Source organism: Fopius arisanus, unplaced genomic scaffold (genome assembly GCF_000806365.1).
Source record: "Fopius arisanus strain USDA-PBARC FA_bdor unplaced genomic scaffold, ASM80636v1 scaffold00065, whole genome shotgun sequence".
In the NCBI taxonomy this organism is placed as follows: Eukaryota; Metazoa; Arthropoda; class Insecta; order Hymenoptera; family Braconidae; genus Fopius; species Fopius arisanus.
In genome coordinates this window covers 316801-341690 of record NW_011887804.1, presented here as the reverse complement: position 1 = coordinate 341690, position 24890 = coordinate 316801, and the positions used below count along the sequence as shown (strand labels likewise).

Sequence of the window (24890 nt, the reverse complement as noted above, 5' to 3'; positions counted from 1 at the left end):
CTAGACGCGAGGAAAAAACGAGACAACCACAAACGACAGCGAATGCCCAAGCGAGATGGTGAGTATAACTGGTAAAAATGAAGAGTGAGTTGAGGAGAAAAAAAAATATTGGTATTGTCTGTCCACTGGGCATTTCTGGGTCAAGGGTGACTATCGGTTATTTACACTATTCCAATCGTATGGGAAAAAATATCTCCACCTCCAATTTCACCGATTAATCTCCGTAAAATATTTTCTCGAGATGTTCCAACATGAGGACGAATTATTTATAACAAAAATTTGTCATTACGATGGAGATAATTTTACTTCGCTGTCTAAATTCCTGTGCACCTCAGAGGCATTTAAATTCATTAACTCAGCGCATTCGTCTCATCGCACTAACACATACGCATTGTGAATGGCGATGTGCGCCGAAGAGTAATCGTAAAAAGAGAGAAATGGTTGAGCAACAAGCGCACAGATGAGACACGTCTCTATAGAACATGTGGATGTCTGTACCGAGACCTCGGAGAGGGTACGGAAAAGTGTAATCGACAAAGTTTATCGGGTGGCAGGAATGGCGGCATCCGGGTGAACGAAAGAGTTCAACAACTCGATTTTCCCTTTTTTGTTGATGAGACAGGGCAACGAGGACTCACGCTCTCGAGACATTTTTTTCCCCTTTTTTTTTTCCTTTTGCCTCATTTCTCCGGAGACTATCCGACGGGTTTTCGTGACACATTGCGAAATAGAAACAAAAAGCCGCCGTTACCTCTGAGATGGGTGTGGCACCTCAATTAAATTCCACCCCAGCAGTATTATCGCCTCGATAAAATTTATTTTCACGTGAATCCATTAAAATCGAAAGACAAGTCTCAATAATTCATGTGTCCCGATGAAAATTGATGGCAGTCACCGCGAGGGAGTTGAATTACAAAATAACCTCCATCCCCATCAACACCATGATACCCTTGAAGAGGTGTTACGAAGGTCCCTCCCACCGAGATTTTAATTAATCTCATCCTTTTCCCTGTAATCGATCTTCGTCCCCGACCTAACCCCTTGTAATTTTAATTAAAAGCCATTTTCTCACGAGAACAAACACCTATCCCAGCCTCCTTGAGCATCACTCGGCCATTATTAGATTTCCAATATTAATTGATGAAACGACTGGTCCGAGCAAATTGAATAGACCCCTAATTACCCAACCAATCCATTGGCTCTGAATTAAAACAATAATCGTGTCATTACTAATGAGGAGGAAATGATAATCCTTGAACAAAGGCAGGCCATTCCTTTGTTACCCTTTGCAGTCGAGAGAATTATAGAGGGATACCTCGGAAAACCGCCACCTAAATTTCTACTGCTCGTTATCTCGTAGGTGCTCTCTCCTTCGGCTCTCAAACTTTCCACTGTGAGACACATTCACGGTTATCTGTTCTACCCCTAGTCTCCGAAGCCACCGGGTCCCTATATCTCATCATCGTCAAAATGGCCGCTCTTGCCTCCGGAGGGTACATTGCTCGGTTTCAAGTTAACTTTCAGTTCCATTATGCGTTTAAACTCACCAACGTAATGGCCAAGTTTACTTTAACCATTCGTGTCGTGAACCTGGAAACTCCACGGGGTCATGACACTCTGAACTGATGCACGATAGTTCTCCGGTATACCTCAGTCCTCATACCAGAACAGACGAGTTTGCCGAGAGTTAAGGGTACGGGTACTCAAGGGGCTGAACGCTGCTGGGACTCTTCATCACCGAGTATAACTCCGGAGGATGAGGCAGAAGTGAAAAGAGTTGTTCGTAATAATTCACGATACGGGAGGGGAAAAATTACGCGCTTGTGAGGTACGGACCACAAAGTTTTCAGACCCAGAGAAAAAAAAGTGGTGGGGAGGAGTGAAACCGCTTGGTCCTCTACTTCATCGATAAATTAGCTGACGGATTTGCCGACGAAACAGCCGGAGGGAATTCTCAACAAACTTTTTCGCCAACCAATTTTTTACCCACCTCACATGTGCATATTTCGATTAATTACATGTCAATAATTATTGGTTAAATTTTGAGAAACCACAGGACTCTAAAACAAAGAAATCTACAACTTCTTCGCCACCTAAAGACCACTTCAATCCTTCGACCCCCCTCCTTTCAAGATCCAAAAAGAAAAAGTGGAGGGGATAAGTAAAAAGGCGCGGATCGTGGCGTCTCCGGTTGTATCGACGTAAAACTATCCTGCAAGCCTCCAAACGCAAAAATTTTCACCGAAAAATTATCCAGAAACAGCAGATCGAATTAATATGTGAATAAATTTGCAAAGTTTGCCTGTATTTCATCCACAGCCGTAGGTTCTTCCACACATAAGCATTAACCACGACTCTATCCCACCCACTCCCATTTCCCTTAACTCCCTTGTAGCCTCCTTCCTCGGGTCAAATTAATTCCGGTATTAAAATTTGGCTTGCAAATATCTCGACCCGCGGCCACCAACGGCAAATACGGCCTCGCCTATCGTCATTCTTCGTGTATGCGGCAAACTCATCAGTGTGTGATGTACGTTGACCATGTTTCTATCTCACTTTTGCCTCTTCAGCTCCCTAGCCATTTGAGGATCGGAGGCTGGACCGAGGAGCAATGGGAGTAGTTGTGCCGGGAGGGCAATGAGGGGTCGCGGGTGGGTGGTAAGGGGGGGGGGGGGGGGGTTGGGAGGCTGGATTCACCCACCCGGGCTACGCAAATATTCGAGACGCAGGTGCGTGGTGGGTGGTAGAGCAACGCACGTAATTTACATCTGTTATTACGGGGAGTCTGTCTCTACTCTGAACCCAAAGCGCTACGTTTCCACTGCATCCGCACCAAAAGCCATATTCCCTTTTCAAGCCTCTTCCTGTTTTATTTCAACTTCTATTTTTTTCTTGTCCTTTTTTCTTGTTTTTCTTTTTCAGTTTCTCTTTTGGAGGGAACGCTTTCACTCGAGAGCTGGAGAATGTTGGCCGCCGACCTTTTGTCGAATTTCATTTGCTCTCTTTGGGAATTTTCTGGACTTCTTGGGGGTGGTGAGGGGTTGGATTCTGGTGAGGGTGTGTACGAACCGATGAAAATGAGTGAAGAAACCTCTGAGGGGTGATTTCAACGACTTTGAGCACCGGATGAAACAAAGGGGTGGATTATGCTGCGGGGGTGAGGCGGGGAGGTGGGGGGGTAAGGGTGGTATTCAATCGGCATCAAACGAACCCAACTCTCACCCGATTGATTCGGATTTTGAGGTTTTTCGGGGATGAAGGCCTTTGTGTTATTATCGGGGGTATTTTTATTATTGCTGTATTTTTTTTTTTTTCGAGGGAAAAGTGATTTGTTTGAAATTTTTTCCATGAAATTTGCCCGGATTATTGTATATTTTTCTGATAAATTCGCACATTGGTTAGAGAGTTGGAAAAAACAACTGAAATATTCGAGAATAATCACAAGGATTTTATAATAAATGGGAATAGCTTTTGAGATCATATCAGGAGAAAAAGTTTTCGTCATCGTTTTTTTTTTCCACATGAGAATTCCCACGTGATATGACTTTGAGGGATGAAACTCGCCGGAAAATGAGATGTGTTTTTTTTTACTCCATCTCATTCAATACATTTTTATTCATCGTATTTTTAAAATTCATTCTGCTGCCCCATTTGACTATTTTTATCAAAATTTTGTCCTTCTCTGCATTCGAATGAAATCACGGGAGTTCACCAGTCCGTCACGTGGGACGTAAAACTGAGGGGAGTCATGGCTCGGTGCTTTCATTTGGTGGAAAAAAAAAATAGAGTGAAAAAAAAAAAATGGAAAACGCGAAAAAATTCAGAAAATGAAAATATGAAAGAGGGAAAATGGCAGAATAATAAAGCTACGTGGAAATGAGTTTGATGCAAGGATGTGAGAGGAAAATCTAATTTTACTCGCGTGTTCTCTTCTGCACGATGATCAGAAACTGTCGTTTGGGTGCATACATGACTGCGGTGAGGTGCGATGAAAGCACTTGTAATTGGGATAATGCGCTCGTTCACCGCTGGTGTTCGACAAAATGAGAGAAATACAAAATTTGTCCTTTCCTATTCCACCGATTTTTTTTTGTACATTTTTCTCCCGGATTTTATGCACAGAAAAAAAAATTCCAGCAATTTTTACTGCGGGATATCGAGAGAAACTGGTAAAGTAATAAATAATTGTTTAAATAAAATAATTTTTCCTTTAGATTTTCTTCAATAGTGATAAATTGTGGATAGATGATTATTTTGGGGTGAGAATCAACTGAAAAGTTCGGGGGTGCGAAAATTTTCAGGTTTTCGGTTCTGGGTTAGAAATTTTGGGGTGTTCCATGAACGATTGATCAATGTTCGTTAATTAATTTGCACCGGAGGGAGTGAACAGAGGAATCAGAGGAATCAGAAAAATATGCTGGTAGTATTGATGATAGATTTCAACTGTCCCCATCCCTCCCCCTGATGAGATGGATTCGTATCCCTGTGACAACCCTTTTCATCTCGAGGGGTGGAAATCATCTACCCTCATGACTCCATCAAAGCCCGTACAAGTCCCTTTTTGGAGGAAAGGTCCTTCCCTCCGTTATTCATCAGAGACTAAAGCCGAGACAACCTTTTCAAACAAATGGAATCAAATAAAACCCGTCCATCCAATTTCGAAGGCTCGAATAACGGGGGATAAACAGGAAAATGAGGATGCGCTTCTCGTTGGTGATTCATTATTTTTTTCATCTACCTTTACGATGTGAGAAAAAGAAAAGACAACAAAGAGCATTCACGGTAATTCCAGTCTAAGATTTTCCCCCATTTTTCCACTTCTCTCGAATTGAAAATTTTTTTCATTTTTTTCTCTCGAATATTTTTTTTAAATTTCTACCAGTCTCATTACTCCCCCCGGAATTGCACACGATAATTAAAAATAATTCATCCATCACATCAATCGACACCATCATTCTTCATTAATCATTCCTTTTTAATACGCATTATCGTAAACCTCATGAAGCCCATCAATCCTTCCACTTTTTCATGAAAAAGAGATAAAACCCGAGAATTAAGATATTTACCATAACTCATCCATAAACAATCATCTTCCCAATCAAAAAAAAAATTCCACCTCTCCAACGATCCGCGATCGACTTAAACATCTTGACAAAATATAATCCAGCGGATACTAAAAAACATTCGACTCGAGTCTAATACCAGTACTCCATTTAATTACATGCATCATACCTAAACAAAAGACGATATACTAGTTTAAAGTAAGCTTTCTTTTTTCGCGTTGACGTTGAAAAGACGTCACCCCAAAGACAAGAACCAAGACATCAAAATATCCATAATATGGGAAAAAAAAAAATTCCCGTCGATTACCCCAACACCCCCCTAGCCCTCACCCTCACCCCGCGAATCGTCCCGTTTCCTCGGCACATCGTAGAATCACCCTATCTCTGGGCGTGTGTTTTTCCCAACTCTGCAAAATGGCCGCCACCCCCACCAGTTCTCATGCGTATTTCTCTGGTTGGTGTCCCCCTACCCCCCCATCGCCATCCCTAGACCTCGTTTTACCCCGATGACCGTAGGAGGGGAGTGTTAGAAGTACATTCCACACATATCCAGATAGTTGAAAATAAACCACCACATGTAGCTCAGCGTACAAACCCTGAAAATAGGTAGGGCCCTGGCACTCTGAATTTTCTCCATCTCACTCCACTTTATACCCCATTCGTTCGTTAGCCCAACCCGTGGGGGATGGTTTTCCCACAGTGTTAACCCCCTCCATTCCTAGCAAAAGCAACCCTCTCATTTTCCCTACTTCCGCCCCTTATCCACCACCAGCATAAACTCAATCTCCCTCTCTTTCACCCTCAGGTTTTCATGGCCCCCCCATTTCGGAAAACCACTCGCCACCCTCACCACCTCTCCCCCTCTTTCTCTCTTTCATTCTCTTCGTTCTGCATTCGTAAAAAAATCAACCCCCTTCCACCCCTGCCCCTCACATCTCTACCCCACCCTACCACCCACCGTGAAACTCTGTCGTCTCTCTGCCCTGTCAACGACGCCGACGGAATATTGTTACGTGAAAAACGCAAATGAAATTTATAACTAATTATGGCTAAAGTTTAGATGACCGTGTGGGGATGGGGACGGGGGAATTCGCTCAAGGGATGTTGAAATGTTGGGTAAAAAGGGTATGAACCTGAGGGAAAACTATCCACCGTCTGGGGCAAATGGTCAACAAAATGGTTGAATCCGGGGGAGAGGGCTGTTTGCTGAAGCAGTTGGCGACGATAATGGGGAGACTGCTGGTGGAAAATTCGAGGTGGAATTACGGATATTAATGAGAGCATTGACTGTTGATTTTCAAGAAAATTACACCTTCTCTCCCAAAATTATAGTGGTCTCCACATTTTCGTTATTAATTAAAAATTGCAGGATTTGCAGGATCTGCAGAATTTTTAGGATTTAATCTAAAATACTCCCCGACAAAAAAAAAACTATTATTATATATACTAAATATTTATTTGAATACTATTAATATTTTTAAACCTTGAAAAAATTATCTAATTTAAAAGCAGTACTGCATGGAGAATATTTTATTTGTATTTTATCTAGTGAAGAATATTAACTGACATTTTGCAATTTCGATTGTAATTCCAATTCTTTGGAAATTAGGGGTTGCGGGGTGGGGAATATTTACTGGATGAAAAATAGCAGGGAATAATAATCTTTTATCGACATTGACTTACCGAGGAACACGATATGAACCGGTTTTTCATCTAAAACGTCTATTAGCATGGCAATGAGGTACTCACGATGCAAAGAGTCGAGTGCGCAACAAAGGAGAATAACTGACAACGTAATCACCGAAGAATAATAACTAAAATGTTGTATTAAACTTGATGGATATGTAATTTCGAGTAAATGAGATTCCTCTCGGAGCCCAGGAGAATTGCCCATTACCCGTCATTCATATTTTCCGGGTAACAGAAAAAAATAATAATGAATAATAATTAATTTTCATTATATGTTGAGTCCAGTGTTTATAACTTTCAACAACGTTTCACGGTTTTTTATTCCACTATCAAATAATTTACCTCTCTCTGTCTTTTCTCAACGTTTTATACTGCCCTGACTGGGTAAAGTTACGGTAGCCACAATGAGATTTACAGTTTCGAGTCGAAACACGACTTTAACGAGATTTCGAAATACAATTTGTTTCGGTTAAGTGTCGGTTGGGGTGGGGGTGAATGCAGAATTACGAATGCTCGGTAAAACTTTTTTTTTCAGCCTCAAAACAACGGCTCGAGTGGTCGATGGAAATCTAAGTAGTTTAGAGTGATTAATTAACAGAATGAAAGAGAAACAATTCAGTAAAAAAACTAAACCTGGGAATTTCCCCTGCGTGCAACAATTGTCAAATTATATCCAAGCGTAAATAATATCTCCACCTGTGACTCCAGTCACTCAAGTTTATTATTTAAAACCCTTGACAACAATTTATGTTATTCGTTACAGGAGATGTAAAATCGAGGAGATTCTTCGACTCGTAAAGTCTGAATGAAAAACAGACAAATCAAGAAAATGGAATGGATTCTTAATTTATCGAAGCTCTCCAATGAAACAGCCTCATTAGTCTCTCGGGTCATTAATTCCCATCGAGAGAAAACTCCTCGATTAAAACCAACATTTCTCACCGAGGAACAATTAATATCCCCATTCACGCCATCCACCCCCTCCGAAAATGAGAAAAGTTGAAGGTAACGCAGATGCGAGAATCGGTAGCCAAAAAAAAAAAAAGTCTATAACGTCTGCGGTTAACGTTCATTTTCCACTGCCCGTCGACGCTTTTTCCCCAGAAAACGTCGGAATTGATTTTTATCGTAACTTATTTATCCACTTCGACGCAGGTGTCACCCGCTGAGAGCGCGCTAATAAACCCGATACCGAGGGGGTGTTTTCCTGAAACACCCTGTAAATATGTTCCCTATCTCCTAGAATCGGATGGACTTCTCTCCCCTTTCATCTCGATATTTTCCACCCCTCCTTTCCTCACACTTTTCACACTCTATCAAAAAGATGAATAAAAAAAAAATGCGCTTTTACCACCCCTCCTTCCCCGATATTTCTGTCTCCCTCCGATGAATGACGATAACCAATCACTTTTTTTCACTCTATAATTTTTATTTTCCCACAAGTGACGTTTTAAAAATTATCCTCATCCTCTTAGGCATCCCCTCGAGCAGGGGGACAGGGGGTGGGTATGAGGGGTGCCCCCACTTCGTGGATTTACCCCGAAAAAATGATGTGGGAGTGGGGATTGAGGGAAAAGAGAAAAGAAAGTGGAGAAATCGGAGTGGGGATCGAGGGAAAAGGGAAAAGAAAGTTGAAAAATTGGAGTGGGGGGTCTTGCGCAAGTGCGTAAGAAGTGGGGGTGGGCACTGGTGGGGGTTGGTGAGGGAAAAACCGCCGACGGGCATCGGCGCAGGGGTTTTTCCTTTTTTCATCATTTGAGGGCGATTTTTTTTTTTTTTGTTTCTGTTTTAATGGTTTTTCTTGCTCTTTTGGGACAGACAGCGTGATGCATTGGGACGCGTGGGAGATAATGAGGCGCGACGGCATGATTTTTCCCGCCGAAATCCATCATTTGGGTTTTAATGATTTTTGATAATTTTTTGGTAGATGGAATTTGACTGGGGGTATTTGGGTTTTGGGGAGAGGATTTTTGGGGGATCGGGTTTCACGGGAATTCCGGAGGCATGAGACCGGATTCATTAATGTTTGAACTCATTCTACATTAATTGCGTTTGAAAAAACAACAAAACTCAGGCATTGTATGGGAAAATATGATTTTTTTTTCTCGGCGTACTCTCGACGAGCCGAGGCCCCCACGGCATATTCAAAACCCACTTTGCATATTCTGCCGTGGTTATTTAAAATTGTAAACTAATTTCCATTGAATAACAACCAACCGGGAAATTTACGCTATTTTATATCCTCTAACTCGTGAAATTATCTTGAAAATAATTAAATATCGATGAAAACCGCAGCCAATGTCGAAATATTGACGCCTCAAATTCTCAAAAAAAAAAATAAAAAATAGAAAATAATGGTAAATTCAACTGAAAATCAATAGCTGATTCACATTTATGTCTGGAGTCATTAGAGTGGCTCGATGATTGGAACGAGTCGGAAATTACGAACCGAATAATTCAAGATCAAATCCAAAGACAACAAAAATCAAAGTGTTGACTCACCCCCTCAGCGACAATTTGAAGGACGAGTTGATAATTAAAACCGTGTCTCGGTCTACGGAAGCCGTCAGCCATGCCATCACGACGACATAACCACCTATCAGACAACCGCAAAATAGTCCAACACCTCCTTCCACCCAATGCGTAATCTCCATCCTAGAACGAAAATTATTCTATGAATTTATGATTATCCCCCGATCATCTCCATCCCTGTATTATGTAAAATAGATAAATCAACAATTTTTATTATTTTTATTTTCTCCATGAAAAGAGGGGATCGATCTGCTCGAGAAATTCTCACCAGGAAATTTTAATTGTCAGTTAAAAAATCGTTGAATACCGAAAGTGACGGCAACAGCCGAATTATCCAAGGCGTTTAAATATTTAATAATATACATTAACAAAATATTGGGAGTGCAAATAGAAAATACGTAATTTTCCATTTCGTGGGATACAAAATAATGGAATACCCATTGATGAGGGATCGATTTGTAATTTTGTTTACGTAAAACTGTTTCATATGTTGTGTTAACATTGAATGCATATTGCAATAATTTAAACGGGGATACTTAATCATATTTTCGCGAAAGAGTGGATGGAGGGGTGAGGAGGGGGAGTTTGGCGATTGGAAAATCTGTGGTGTATAGAGGTATCGCGCAACAAATCGCACCGAGGCCGTATTGCACGGGCAGTACAATTACTTCACCACATTGAAATTACGGTGGAAGAATTGTTGATGTACATGAATGTACATTTCCGTAAGGCGTAAATAGATGTTTTTCAAAAGTTAAGTATTCATCAAGGATGACAGAAATTGTCAATAAAATTATGAATTTTAATCCGCAATTAAAATTAGAATCATCCAGAGTCCGTCATGATTCCATTAAATTAAACTCTGGAAGATGAGTAATAATTTTATTGGGCAAAGAATTTCTCCGTTCACTTCACATTAAAATAATCAAAAGTACTCAATCAATACGCCACCATAGACTCGCGAATGAAAATCATGAATGCTGAAAAAAAAATGTCTCTTGACCTTTCACGGTGAAAAAAAAAATATTCAATCTGAAGTTTCATCCCTGGTACCCACCCCATTATCCAGCTGTTCGAAATGCATCATTTCGCTCAATTCCACGGCTAGTAGTGACAAAAAAAAGGATAAATAAAAAGAAGAAGAAAAATTGATCCTTCCCTCGTGCATTTGAAAACCCCACCCTTATCTCCCCTACAAAGGGGTATATTTAAGGACCCGACGAGACGCACGAGAGTCTCTCTTTTCGGATAATTTCGAGGGAACGAGAAAGAAGAGTGAGGGAGAGGTTTGGGGTGATTTTGGGATAGAAGCCGGGTTGACGGTGCGGTAAGAGGCAAAAAGGGGAAGTAAATGTAACCCCCCTTCCCCCCCACCCATTTGTACGCACCAATGGCAAACTACCGCGTACTTTTTCACCCCCTTTACCACCCCGATCTATCCATTTTTCCCCTCTGAGGTGCGGACCAGGCATTTCCATTCCCCTTTTTCACCCTTTCGCCCTTCCACCCTTCCGTCGACGTTTCGGCGTCGGCGTTTGCTATCCCAGGGGGTGGACTAAGGGGGTTGAATGAGAGAGAGAGAACAGCTGGCCAGGGAGTAGTGACTGGCATTGGCAAAGGGAAAAGCTCGATGGTAAAGAAAGAGCGAGTTAAAAGCGAGATAACACGAGGGTGGAAATGAGAAAGAACGGGGGTGGATGGGTAAGAGGGGGTTGACGTGTGCGCAGTACACAACTTTTACGGGGAACGATGGCGGAGCCCTGGAGTTGCCTCTGTGCCAGGGATCAATTTCGAAATAACATCCCTTATACCTTCTCGAGCCTTTTCCCAGGATCGATATGCTCGGGTGGTTGGATATCCAGACGACCTATCTCTTTATGTCCTTTCGAATTCACTGGAAATCCGATGATAATTGGTAAATCCTATGAACCTCGAGGTTTTAGAGCTTTCTCTGAATTTTCCGGATACTCTCGCGTCGTGTCTCTTTCAGCATTTAAAAATACTCCTTTTTTTTATTATGAGTCATTGAGAAAGTCATGCTCCGTGGATTTTAATTTATTTAGTTTAAGAAAATCTCATTGCAAGTGCAAATGATTTTGGAAAATCAAAAAATCGAAAAAGATTGCTAGTCATTGCGGTAACCAGGGGAGGTTCCAAATTATTACATCAGTTTGACCTGAGGGCGGGGGCGGGAAAGTTTTGAAAATTCAAAATATATCAAATGATAATAAATTTCAAGGGTAATCATCTCATTATCAGCGATACTCATTTTAATTATGAAATATTCTAAATCCTGTTTTTTTTTTCTGGGGATGTGGATCGTTAGTTGTCGGTGAAGAAATACCTCAACGTGAATCTCAACCGAAGATCACCCACCGCTGATTATCCTGGCCTCACGATGTCAGAAAAAAAACTGGAAAATCGATGATCGCGGAACGCGGTTACGAGGGTTCGGTATCGCCTTTGACGCCCATCACTGGTTCAAGCCATTCCCCTTACCAATATCCAATGCACATGTATTGCTCTGTCCCACTCCACGGATACGGTTTATCGAATTTTGCCACTTTCGATCAATTCTCCTAGTTCAGATTTCCTCAACGCGGTAATATTCCCTTATTTTTCCGAAATGGATATAATTTCCCATCCCCAACAACCCCAGGACATATCGAAAATCCGGAATCTTGCAGCAAAATCATATAGAACTGTTTATTTCCTGATAATTTTTTTTCTGAAAAAAAAAGATTTTTCCTGTGACGTTTATTTCGCGGGGAAAGAAAAAGGGAGTAACTTTGAGAATATTTTTTATTTATTTATTTCTATTTGTAATTATGAATTGTTTATGGAATGAGGTTCATTGGAAGGAGAGAATGTTTTCTAAGTTTTGGCAAGTGCCCGCAGAAAAATAAAAAAATTACTGAATAAAATGACACGAGAACGTGCAATTGAAATTCAATGAAATTCCGATAAAAATGGGAGAACCGTCAAAAAAATTCCGTGATGTTTCGATAAAATAGTCCTCACCTCAATTTCCATGTAAAATCCTATGTGAAATTTTCCCTGTAAAATTTCCAGTAAAAAGCCATAAATTCCGATCAAAAAATTCATTAATAACCAAATGAAGATTAATATTTCGCAAAAAATTCAAAAAGTCGATAGACCTTCAAATTTTCACCTCGACCGCCATTAAAATTCGTAATTTCCCATTGGAAGCGATATCTAACCTCTCCCCTTCCCCGAGAGGTACCCAGACTCAGCATTGTCCCTCCCCAGCCATTTTCGTCCACCTCTTCTCCAAACGTTAAACTCTCCTTCACCCCCTGCCCACCCCCGGGGTGTTCGTGTGCTGCGTGCTTTCGTGAAAATCCTCGCGATAAATTATGCCAGCCAGCGAGGCAAGAGAGAGGAAAAGGGGGTAGAAGGGGTTGGAAAATAAATGACCCACCCTGGAAGCACCCCCTGGACTGGCCATTGCTGACCATCTCTTCCTACCTCTCTTTCGTCTGGCGTCGCTTCCAACCCCCACATACACATATCCGTGCACACACACCGAAAAACCCCCGAAAAACGACGTCTCTACTCTTCTCCCCCGTGGAAGCGGTGTTGCCAGGTTGCCTCCGCGAGGAAAGCCGGCTTTAAAATTATAATGGTACGCGCAATTTTGATAACCACCGATCCCCCTCACCCCTCCTCAACCCACCCTCTTTGATATTTCACTCCTAGCGGTTGTTCAACGGCTCTCTCCCATTTCCTAACGCCATTTTCTCTCTCACCTCTTGAAAAAATACCTGACGGGGATGAGGGGTGCTTTCACTCTTCTACCAGACTACTCTCTTTTTCTACCTCATCATGGGCACTGGTGCACGTCCCGTGCAACCGAGCAACCCTTTCCGGCGGAGCACAGAAGTCACGCTTTTCGCGAATTACGTGACGTCAGTGTGTGTTTTATTTTATCCCTTCATTCGGGGGGAGGAGGAGGGGGTGGGTGGAGATGAATAGTTTTTCGGGGGGGTAAAAAGGCTCCGGGAGGTTTTACTCGTTAGAGTGATGGGTCAGGGAAATAGAAATTTTGAGGCAGAAGTTGGGAATTGTTGGAGTTTTACTGATGGTACGGGGATAACTTTGATATCTAGGGGGTGGGCTGGGAGAGGGCACAAAGGTTGGGAGGTTAAATGGCGGCTGGAGGTAACTTGGAGATATTAACGGTGATGCAGTCATGTGAAAATACATCTCAACCACTGGACTCTTATGGGAGGGAACAATGGGGATTGCACTAGATACTCGGGCTTTGTACTGAGAAATTGTTTCGTGGCTTTGTATGTTTTGTGGCTTCTGAATCTCAGACGTCAACCGGACTATATTTTTTTTGGCAAGCCACAGAATAATTGGGAAATTAAAAATTAATTTTTTAATCATTCACTATTATCATCGCCAGCAAATTGTCTGGTGATGTTTAGGAAATTTATATTGTCTGGGGAAAAAAGAAAATTCACCCGAAAAAAAATCATTTTAAAAAAGTTTAATTAATAAAATAATACCGGGAAAATTCGTGATTGAATCGGAATTAATTGTCGAAACATCCGGTTTATCTCAGGAATTCTCTGCGTTCCAACATTTGAATATACAATTCGATAAAATACTACAGTGAAATTTAATCTAGAAAATTCCATTTAAACCAGAGAATCATCGAGCATTAATTTTCTCATATTGCAATAATGTGTAATAATCCGAAAGCAATCCATAAACAAATAATCCAGCAATGGGTATTATTAAAATATTCTTAAAATTCTCTACTTCAATATTCACTAATTCCGCCGGCGATGGAAAAAGCCGCGGAGACATTAAGACCTGGATGGTCCCCATTTTCGTTAATTCCCTCCACCTGGAGCCATTGTCCAAAACTCGAACTGACACCTAATTAGAATTTTCCCATCAACATTCAGCCGAATCCCCAATAAATAATCGACTTTGGCAGAATCGTTGCGCCCGGTTGGCGGGTTCCGGCCAATTTTTATCGATGAAAAAAAATAATTTTCAACAAATGGAGTAATGCAACCCCGAGCCCTGAGGTCCGCATATTATATATTTTATTCAGGGCAAATGAGGAGCTAACGAAAAGTCCCCCGGTACAGTGAGGATTCGAAATAACGGGTGCACAGATATGAATGCGAATATTCATGGAACGGGGCGCGGCCGTTTACGCCGTACATTGAATATTTATATCCATGTGCAACTCTCGTCGGCATTATCCACAAAACTACATATATACACATTTAAGGATTTCACCTGAATCCATTCCATCGCGCATAAAAATACCGCGCCATTGGATGCAAATGCGCTGTAGCGCCGGAGCGAGAAAATTCTCGTTATTAAACCAAAAAAGTCAACAATATTAATCCAAAGAAAAAAAAAAATTGCAGCAAAAAGAGATAAACAGAGTAATCAAAGAGCTAAAGATCTTCGTTAATGATTCACCTATCGCCCGACGCGTTTATCTCTCACCTTCGGGTGGTAAAAAAGAAGTCGGGGGTTGAAATAAATCCCAAAACATAAAAAAAAGTATTGCACAACCGTGCGAGATATTCACAGGGGAGGTGATCGGACGGGGTTTGATAGCACGAAAGGCATGGAATATGCCATACATCGGGGGAAAGGGGTGAAAAAAAAAATCAAAGGGGTAAGGGGGATAAAAAGAGGGAGACCATGTGCAGTTTACCTATAACCCATAAATCGACCCCACTTTTCTATTAAGAGACGCACGATTGACTTGCGTTGTTCGGGCTTCCTTCCCTCCTCGATCGCAAATTTTTTTTCCATTTTCTCTCTTTATGGTTTTTTTACTCCTCACTCCCTCCCTCTCGATTTTTTCCACCCCTCACCACCCCTACAACCCCCTATTTTTCCTCACTTTTTTTTTTGCGACGCGTCTCCCCGACGGGTGTTCTCTCGCGCCGCTCTTCTCTTTCGATTTTTTCCCCCGCCGATTCCCAACATGTCGGCCCTCGGGATAGCGTGAAATAAAAAAAAAAAGAGGGAAAATAAAAAAAAATAGATTGAAAAATAGAGTGGACTTCGTGCGCATTCGCCACAAGGCCCTCTCCCGGCGTGCCCGATTGCTTTTTTTTTTGTGTTATTTCTCGGGAATAGTGCGAAAAACAAGGGGATACAGTACCGTAACGAGAGCCCGATGGTTCCCGGATTTTTTTCGACGGTTTATTACACCGTGTGACGACTTGACACTATTTATCCAAAGAGTTGCCTGAATTTTCTCTTATTCCTCGCAATTCTCATGTAATTCCCCTGGCAGCTACCAGTTACCCGGTATTTTCTATTTTTATTTCCACGTAATATAATTAACCGACAATTTTCACGGTGAAAATAATTTCAGCAGCGATGGCGCCTGTGAAAATGCAGGAGAGCGAAAAGTACGTACTTAAGCAATACCCAGAGCCATATATTTACCCTCCGGAATAACTTTGAGCACATACTACACTACCTGAAACTCTATGTACCCGGTGTACATAGGGGGTGAATTTACGTTGTGGTGGAGACGCCCGGGGCCTCATCGAGAGAGAGACCCTCTTAAAATACACCCCTGGGAAAGAGGGTGTGCGCGAAAGGGGTCTGCGAAATGAGGTAAAAAATATAAAGGAAATAAAACGTCTCGCACGGGTGACGACTCGAGAGGGGGTGGCGGCGCTTGGGGTAGATGAGAGGGGTGGAAAGTTGAGTTGGGAAAATGGGGAAAAAGAAAAAAAAAAAATCCACCCAGCAACGACGCGGAGAAAAAGACGCAGGTCCGTCGGATGAGGTTGCCGCCCCCACCAGATTTTCACCGCGTTATTTCCCCGAGTTCAGCCGCCATTGCCGTGGGTGGGCGTGGCTTGCGCAGACGCTGATAAAGAAAAATTCAGCACTCGGACGAACACGACGCGCAACGCGTGAGAATATTAAAGCATGAATTTTCAGGAAAAAAAAAAGTTATGAAAAAAATAATGAGAAAAAAATAAGAAAAATTGGATTTTTTGCCGTTTCTTTTTTTTTTCATTTTTTTTGGTTTCTCGTGAGGGTGAGGGGGTGGTGAGAGGGGAGAAATCAGGCATCGGTTGGGCATTTTGCACTGAAAATGAGTGAAGTAGAAATGGCAAAGCGAATGTACCCGTCGAGTGTATGACGGACTGGACGAGATATTTTTTTTTGGGGGGAAAAAAAGAATTTCAACCCTTTAATTTCGCACTGTCCCCTTTACCCTCGCCCCGGGTATGATAATTCGCGGCAGTATTTTAGCGGAGGAAAAAACTCAGAGGCTCAGTGGGATTTTTATTGCGAGACACATACACGCACGGCTTTCTCGTCTTCTGTATTTTTATTTTTGTATTTTTTTTCTACTGCGAAGTATCCACTCGGGGCTTTTTTACTCACTTTTTTTAGACCTCTGAACGGGAGCTTTTTAGGCGACTTTTCGGGTGGCATCGGACGCATTTGAATTCAAAGTGCCTTGCATTTCGTGGGGAGTGGATGGAAATGGGAATGCAATTTAGTACATATAGATTTTTGTAAAAAGAACATTTTCAATTGCAGAAAAGAGAAAATTCCGATTATTCCATCTATAATTTTCATTCCGACTCCACCACGTCACTGGAGAACAACAATTTTTTTTTATTATTGATTCTCGATTGGAAATTCAAATAATTTTTAATAGAAAACTTCTGATTAAAATCTGTATCGGACCGGTTTGAAATAATTGAATGACCGGTTTAAAAATAAATCAGAGACGTGAGCGTTAAAAAAATTCTACCTAAAATTTAAAAAAATGAACGAAAAATCCTTCGTCAGGTCTTATCAGTAACCCACGGGTCCGCTGCTATCTTCGACATTTTCCCCGAAAAAATGCTATCCCGTAATCCCCCGGTACATGAGGATATTCGTGCCCGTAGCAAATGGCGTAAGCCACCGAGCATTTTACCTCCACTTCTCCGGTATTCCTCCTCAGCAACACACCCCGGGGTGAAACATCCCAGACACCCTCCACCCACACATGGACACCCATCGGGAGGTAACTCTTTCCCTCAGTGAAACAGGGAACGTTTTCGCTGGCGGCAATTTTTTAAAATTAAGGCCGTTAAACCTAATCTCCGTGCCCCGAGTACGGGGGAGAGTCATGAGGCATAAAAACTCACACCCCCCCACTCGTATTTGGTTAAATCGTCCTTTTCTCCCTCATTTCATCCCTCGGTGTTCACCTGAACCACCAAACGGTTCTAATATACCCCATTACGACGCCGGTTCAACTCTATCCCGACAGGAAAATGATTCTCTATTTTTCCCTGCCGAAATCGCGAGGGAAGGGAGTCTTTTTTTTTCAATCGAATGAAATTGGGAATAAATAATTGTAGTGGAATTATTGGGTGGGTGGGGGTAATTAATAATTAATGCAAAAAGAATTATAGATGGAATATTTTCCCATTTGGGGAAAATGTTTAAGAAAAATTTTTAGGAAAGAAAGATTCAATTAATTTTGGCTGTAATTAATAATATACAGCAGACAAAGCAATACCGATTTTTCCATATTGCCGAGGAAAAAAAAAATGTAACAGGAATATTTTTCCAAATTTTGAAAAAATTTCTGGAAGACTTTTCAGAATTTTTTTTTTTTAAGAAACAGAAAAAAAAACTAATCAATTTTATTTTTGGGATAGGTTTTGAAAAATTTTTCAAAAATTCAAATAGGAAAATTCTTTTTATAATTTAGATGGCGTGTTTTTTAAGAATATTGAAAAATCAAAAAAGTAAGAAAACAACCACATAATTCAAAAAAATTATATTCACAAAAATTTATAGAAAATTATTAAAAAAAAATTCCGAAACAAATTTTCGAAAAATTTTTAAAAACATTTTTTGAAAAATTTTCTAGAAAAAGATAGGAAATTAAAAAATAGTGATTACTCACCCCGCGGGATTTTCTTCCATGTCTCCAGTGCTTCCCAATCATTCTCTCTGAAACAGTAAAAAAAAAACGACTAAAATAGGGGAAACCCAAAAAATTTGATACATCAAGTCATCAAGTGCGATCTACAAAAAAAAAAAATCCACTCCACAGATAATCGAAACCGCATTGATCGATAAAAAAAATCGGATCCCCATTGTTTCCTTGTTGACATTGCCCTTTTCCCTTTCTGCGGCGTATGAACAAGAGCCAGTGCGAGTTTGGTGAACGCTGGGCAATGGGGAGGAGGAATATGTGCAGAACGCCACTGACAATCAAATTTAATTATCGTTTATTTGTACTCCATGTTTTCAGATCCATCATGCATTACTTTTAATCAACCGCAATCAAAGAAACGGGCAAAGCCATAAAATCAGATAAAAAAAGCGGGACTCAACCAAAATAAAATGGAAAAATTGGAATTAAAAATTTTTTCAAATTAATTCATTCAATTTTTTTAATCAGAAAAAAATTTTTTTTTTATTTTTCGCAAATAAAAGAAAGAATTACCACGGTGCGCCCCTCGGCTGATGATTTTACCAAGAAAACGACTGTAATCGGTAATACAGGCAGCTACTCTCACCCCTCACTTTGAGACTCTTTACCGACATTAGCGCGCACACGTAAAGCAACCGGCCATCTTGGAAAAAGCGAAAGCCCTAACGACAGATATAGGAAAAACAAAATGAAGGCGCGTGCGCCATCGTGACCGTTATTGAGCGAGTGCCCCTGGTGAATCGCCTTTTTCCACCCAAATCAACCTGCTGCGCGCGCAATTCCCAGTACAGATCCCACCCTTCGTCTTCCCACTCCTCGCCCCGCCAAAAATTTCACTTCCTGCATTTTTCCTACCGTTTCTTTTTGCATTCTATCACTTGTTTTTTCTCTCGTCGGGTGGTGAAAGGCCGCCGAGAAAAATGAATAAAATAATACATCCTCATTCGATTTCCACCAACAGCTGATCGACGTTGATATGAAATTTGAATCGTTCAATGGATTTCTTTTTATCAGTCAATCTGTTCGGTTGGACGTCGATGGATATATTTTCCACATGCAGGATTAATTAGGTATTTATGTAATGTCAGTAAATAAATAAAGATTATAAAATTGCAGGTGCAGTAATTATCACAAATGGTGTTAAAGAATTATTTTTCATTAATGTCTTCCTGAAATTATTATTATTATTCTAAAATGATTGATTTACAAGTTATAAGTTTAATTCAGCACTGAATCTCGACCCCCAGAAATGTAAATGATCGCTTAAAATGAAGAATTACCGGTTTTTTTTTTCTGTATCTCGAAAAATCGATGTCTCTAGTCTAGTCGAAACCTGTCCTGCTCTCGACGATGAAAGGGGATTTCACTGACGATATATTTACATCAAGTGACTCAACAGGAATAAAAATATTATGTATATTATGTAATTGGCAATGTGCAAGGGAAGACTGACTGAAAAACCCGAAGACCCCGAAATCGATTATCCAAATAATTTTTCTCTTTTCCATTCCCCGATAATTTATCTCACCTGAATTTTCTACTTCACTCCAATTTTGTTTATTTATTTCAGATTGATCCGAACTGTTTATGTTCTATTTTTCAATGAATAAAATTACGAGCATGAATTTTATCTTGCCTGTTATTAAAAATAAGACGCGATATGAATAATTAATAATAAATATGGCTTGTAGTTGCTAGGACGTAGGAGTTTAGGTAAAAAGAGGGTCACGAGATGTAGCTAATCGTCGAATGGGCGATTATCTTATTTAACTGTTATATTTTTTCACCTTAATTCGTTTTTAAGTCGAGAACCCCGGAGGATTTTGATGGCGCATTTATTAAGGGTTGGGTATGACCCCACCGGGTTGTCCGATAGTCTCTCTCGTACGTTCCACACGAGAATGTGTGCGGTTTATCCCCACCAGTTCGAAACGGTCGTTATGTCCCCCTCCCTATTTATTTTCCCTCCCTATTCTATTTTCCACCTTCCACATTCGCCTTCTCTAGACCCTTTCATAGAAAATTGGGGGGACTCGAGTCGGGAGGGGGTATTTTAGATCGTCGCGATTAGACGACGATAGGGGAAGTTAGATGAGAGTTTAGATGAAGATTCAGATGAAATGCCTCTGGCTCCCCATTTTAGATATTTCTCCGGCTGAGTATTGAGATCGTCAAATAATTACCGTTATTTTATCGGGTATTTGACGAGTGGTATGTAGATTTTAAAGTGATGAATCATAAATATTGCATTCGATCTGAAAATAAATGAAAAAAAAAATGCTGGTTCGAAAATTTTTTTGGAAATTTCTCCACGCATTCGCGAGTTCGATGGCGTAGTAAAAGTAATTTAATGAATTATTGAGGAAGTGATTGAAAACGAGTGCCTAATTGTGATTTACTACAAAATAGTAAACAATTTCGCTTGCCCTGAAATTCCTCTAGGACGATGTGTTGTAAATTGAATTTAATGATTCATTGAATTTTCTATATCTCGTAATTAGTCCCCTGTTGAAACTCGATCAAGATATAATTGGACGGAATATTTTATTTTCCAAGAATCGTCTCGACGTATCGCATTATCATCCAAAATCGCGAAAACATTTTCAAAAAAAAAAACAAAAAAAAAACCGCGACACGGTAATTCCAGGTCCGACCGTTTTTTATCTATTTATTTTTTTCTCAAAAACTCACCACCTCATTTTTTACCCCTAGACTCCACGGTACGCTGCGTGCATTCCCCATTTTCGCGGATATGCATCCCCGCATACGAGAGAAGTGCCTCTAGTCCAGGGTTCTCTCGCGACCGGCTCATCGTGCATTATTTAATGGACGGTTTTTCCCTTTGTTCAACGGGACTCATTAACCGGAGGTCGGCCGATTGTACTTTGCGTCATAGCGGCACAGGGGGTGGTGAGTGGGTGGTGGGTGGTGGGTGAAAGGCTTCTACAACGTTGCAGACTCCGGTGTACGGCGTTACGGGGTTTGCAGTGGCGTCGCTGCATAATGAACAGGACACCCTCTGGTTCACCATGGCCAACTCATTCCTCTCTTTGCAATGCTACTGTCCTATCCCCTTTCCCTCCCCCCCCCCTCCTTCCTCCTCACCCCATTTCCCTCCCCCTTTTCCCCCCTCACCCCCTCCTTGCATAGTGTTCCGTTACGTCGGATTGCGTTACGCGTTTGTTTGAACTTTTTCCGAAAAACTCCAATGAAAATAAAAAGAGATGAGTAAATAAATGAGAGAGAAACAGCATGGGTCCTGTATTTATTTGGGATGAGTGTATTTTTATACCTGTTGTCCACCGGGGGCTGTTTTGTATCAAGAAAAATTAAATTTTCAATTTTTCCTTTCGGGTGGAAGCGGAAATTGAATTCACTCGTTTAATCCGAATTTTTTCCTTTTTCAGAGCAACATTTTGGGTTTTGGGTTGGGAGTAAGCGATTTTTGGATTGCCAAAATTTTTTGATGTGTTGGTTTTAGGTGGGGTTTGGTCAGGGTTTAATCAGGGGTTGAGGAGGGGTGGAAGAAATGATTGGTGATGATGAGGCTGATTGTATGGATTTCTCTAATAATTTTAATCCGCTCTGGAGTTTATTGGTAATTAAATAAATTGTAGTTGGCTTTGAAGGGTACATGCTTTGAAAGGATTTCGAAAGGTTTCATTAGTTAGTTCCCTCAAATAAAAAAAAAGAGACTCTTGATACCCCGGAATCCGATAGATCGACCATATCTGGAATATTTAATCCACATGTAACCCAAACATACTCATCACTGAGTTCATTACACTCCACACATACGGTTCACACAGGCGTATGATGTGATCCGAATTATTTACCCCGCGGGTTTCTCTCAAATTTTCATCGTTATAATGTGATTGCGAGAATTCATTTTTTTTCTCGGTGTAATACTGATATTATTATTCCGAGCTGGTGAAAAAAAATTCACTGTGAATCAGATTATCATTGTAGCAAAATTACGGGGGTAGAATTTATCATGTTTGCATGGAGTATGGGCGTTAATCAACCCAAATACCTTGAACAAAACACGGTATGATATAATACCGAGAAGGCCCAACATTCACTTGCCTCAAAAACAAGGATTTCTGGTTTGCGGAAAAAATGTTTTTGGGAAAATTAATAGGAATTAGCGAGAGCTGGTGTACGTCTATTTAAATTTCAACCAGCGGTGGCCATGATAAGATGACAATATTTTATTATTATCATCATTCCCTTTATTCTTTTTATTCTCTTTATTCTCTCTATTCTCTTTATTATAATTTTTCTCACAGTAAATCCTTCGTTCGATTTCCCGATCAATAAACCCGCAACCGATTGATTTTTTTTTCATTCCCGAAATTTCCAAAAATTCCAAATCTGGAATTTCAACGAGTACTTGTCCTCATACATTGATCCTCCCTGGTGAAGCCCTCGGCATTAGATCCCCATATATAAACCTCTGGTGGTCGTCTACCCTGTGAGAGCGAGTGTTAGACACACCATACCTGCAGCTCATTTGCCAACTCCGGCAAATTTCCCAAATTTAAATGCAAAATCGGATGGAGGATGGGGTATAGGAGAGAGGGTATACGAGAAAGGGGGAGAGGGCACAGAGAGCGAGGTAGATTGAACAGTGTAGACCAACCAGGCTAGACCCAAGCCATAACGAGAGGAGGTGAAACGTAAAGAGGGAAACGACGAAGCACCGGGAAAAGAGGGAAGCCATCCGGACTGTACACTAAAACGAGAGAGAGAGGTACAGAAAGAGGGATGAGCAGGTGCGATATAGAAAGAGGTGGTTGAGTGGGTGGTGAGTGGGTGGTGAGGGGTGAGTACTCGAATGCAGTATAGTTGTTGCACGGTTGTCAGCCACAGCGTGCGATTGGTTCACTCTATACATTTTCAACCTAAATCTCTCTCTCTCTCTTTTTCTCATCAACATCACCATCATCTTCTTTCGCTCACCTCTGTATACCATCTATTCCCAACCCTATCTCCATCAACTCAACTTTGTACCATACCGAGTCACTGCGTCTCAAATTCATTTCTCTCGCTTGCACTCACTGGGCTTATCACTCCACTCATCTCAAACTTCTCAACCATCCACCGTAGAAACCAGTGGGGAAATTGGAAACGTCCCCTGTACCTGGGCTTTTCTATGTACTCACTTTGACCATCAAAGAACTATACATCAAGCTCGCCTCTCTCGCTTTACCCCTTTCAAAAGTTATCAAAACACTTTTAATTAACGTGGCTTAGTTACCGATCGTTGCTATCTAGACTTTTTTATGCTGCTTAGATAAATACGCGGGCATATGACGTATATCGCGTGACATGACTCTCTTCAGAATTGCTTGTCAGGAAATTTTGGATTACTAGCTTGGAGTGATTTATAAATATTTATTTAAATATTTGGTTAAATATTTATTTTAATATCTATTTAAAAACGTCGAATCGCCTCTCCATCTCTCATCCCGAATTATAAAATCCTAGGTATCACCATCATTTTCTAAATGATATTATTAATTGTTTAGTTAATGATGTCCACGAGTACTGAAAACATCCATTCAATTTCCCCAACATTTCTCTTGTCACTGCTATCGTTGTACAACGCGCCAATTATTATTCGCATTGGGCACTTGGCGCCATTTCGTTGTTAATCGATGTCGTTTATTATTCATCGGTCATCGGTTGTGTGACTGGATAGTTAGAGAGAGAGAGAGGTAACACGATATATATCTCTCACTTCTTCTGATCCTGCGTTACAAGCTAGAAGCATCCAACTATCAACCTCTCGTTTCCCATTTACCCACCGAGATCGCAATAGTGCAAAACTATTGCTCTGTGAAATGCCGTGTTTCGTTGGTTGTGGATGGGAAATTTGTTTGTTCGTCGTGTACTTTACCAACTGCACAATGAGAAAATTCGAATCGAGGTGTGGAACGAGTGCTGAAGAGAGACTTCTCGTGTCGCATCACCCTCTCTACTCCGATATCTCAACTATGTCGTTTCCTTTTTATCTGGTTGTGAAGTGCCAATACAATTTCGTATCGCGGTACATTATACCGAGTGGTCAGCTTCGTATCAATGGAGTCTCTGGAGATTCTTCGGGGTGATTGCGTTGTCCGGAACAATATAATGGAGATTTTTTTCTTTCATTGGAAATAAAAAAAAAAAAGAGAAAAGAGGTAGCGCTGAAATTATTGGAAGAGAAAAAAAAAATTCATCAAGTGTTATATTCCTCCTGTAAATTCCAGTTTTCATTTTCACCATTTTTCTTCACTCTAATTTCTTTTGTATTTTCAGATTGTGCCGGCTCCTTGATGACCCCAGGGGAGATAGGTCTTGGTAAAATGGCGTTGGGGTTGATGGCATCCAGAGAACAGTGGATGCTCGCTGGAGACATCACTGGAGCGAACGACATACACACAGAAACGTCGGGTTGGGGGACTCTTCGCCATTTATTTTCCAAGCCCCAGCGGGAGGAAGAGATTAGAATGAGCCACGGCATGCGGGCATCATTAACGCCAACCTTTAACCGTCCCTCTCATCCTCTTCACGTCTGTCTGTCTTATGGAGGAGATGAGGCAAACCCTCTTCTCCCTCCAGTAGTCCCTCTGGCTTTATGA

The 24890-nt window shown here is 41.0% G+C and overlaps 1 protein-coding gene across 1 annotated transcript; it reads left to right on the top strand.

The window, feature by feature from the left end:
• Positions 1-24890, top strand: LOC105269209 (uncharacterized). Its single transcript, XM_011309278.1, has 2 exons — positions 1-58; positions 24568-24890. Exons 1-2 carry the CDS (start codon positions 43-45, stop codon positions 24888-24890), a joined length of 339 nt encoding a protein of 112 aa, XP_011307580.1. The 5' UTR covers positions 1-42.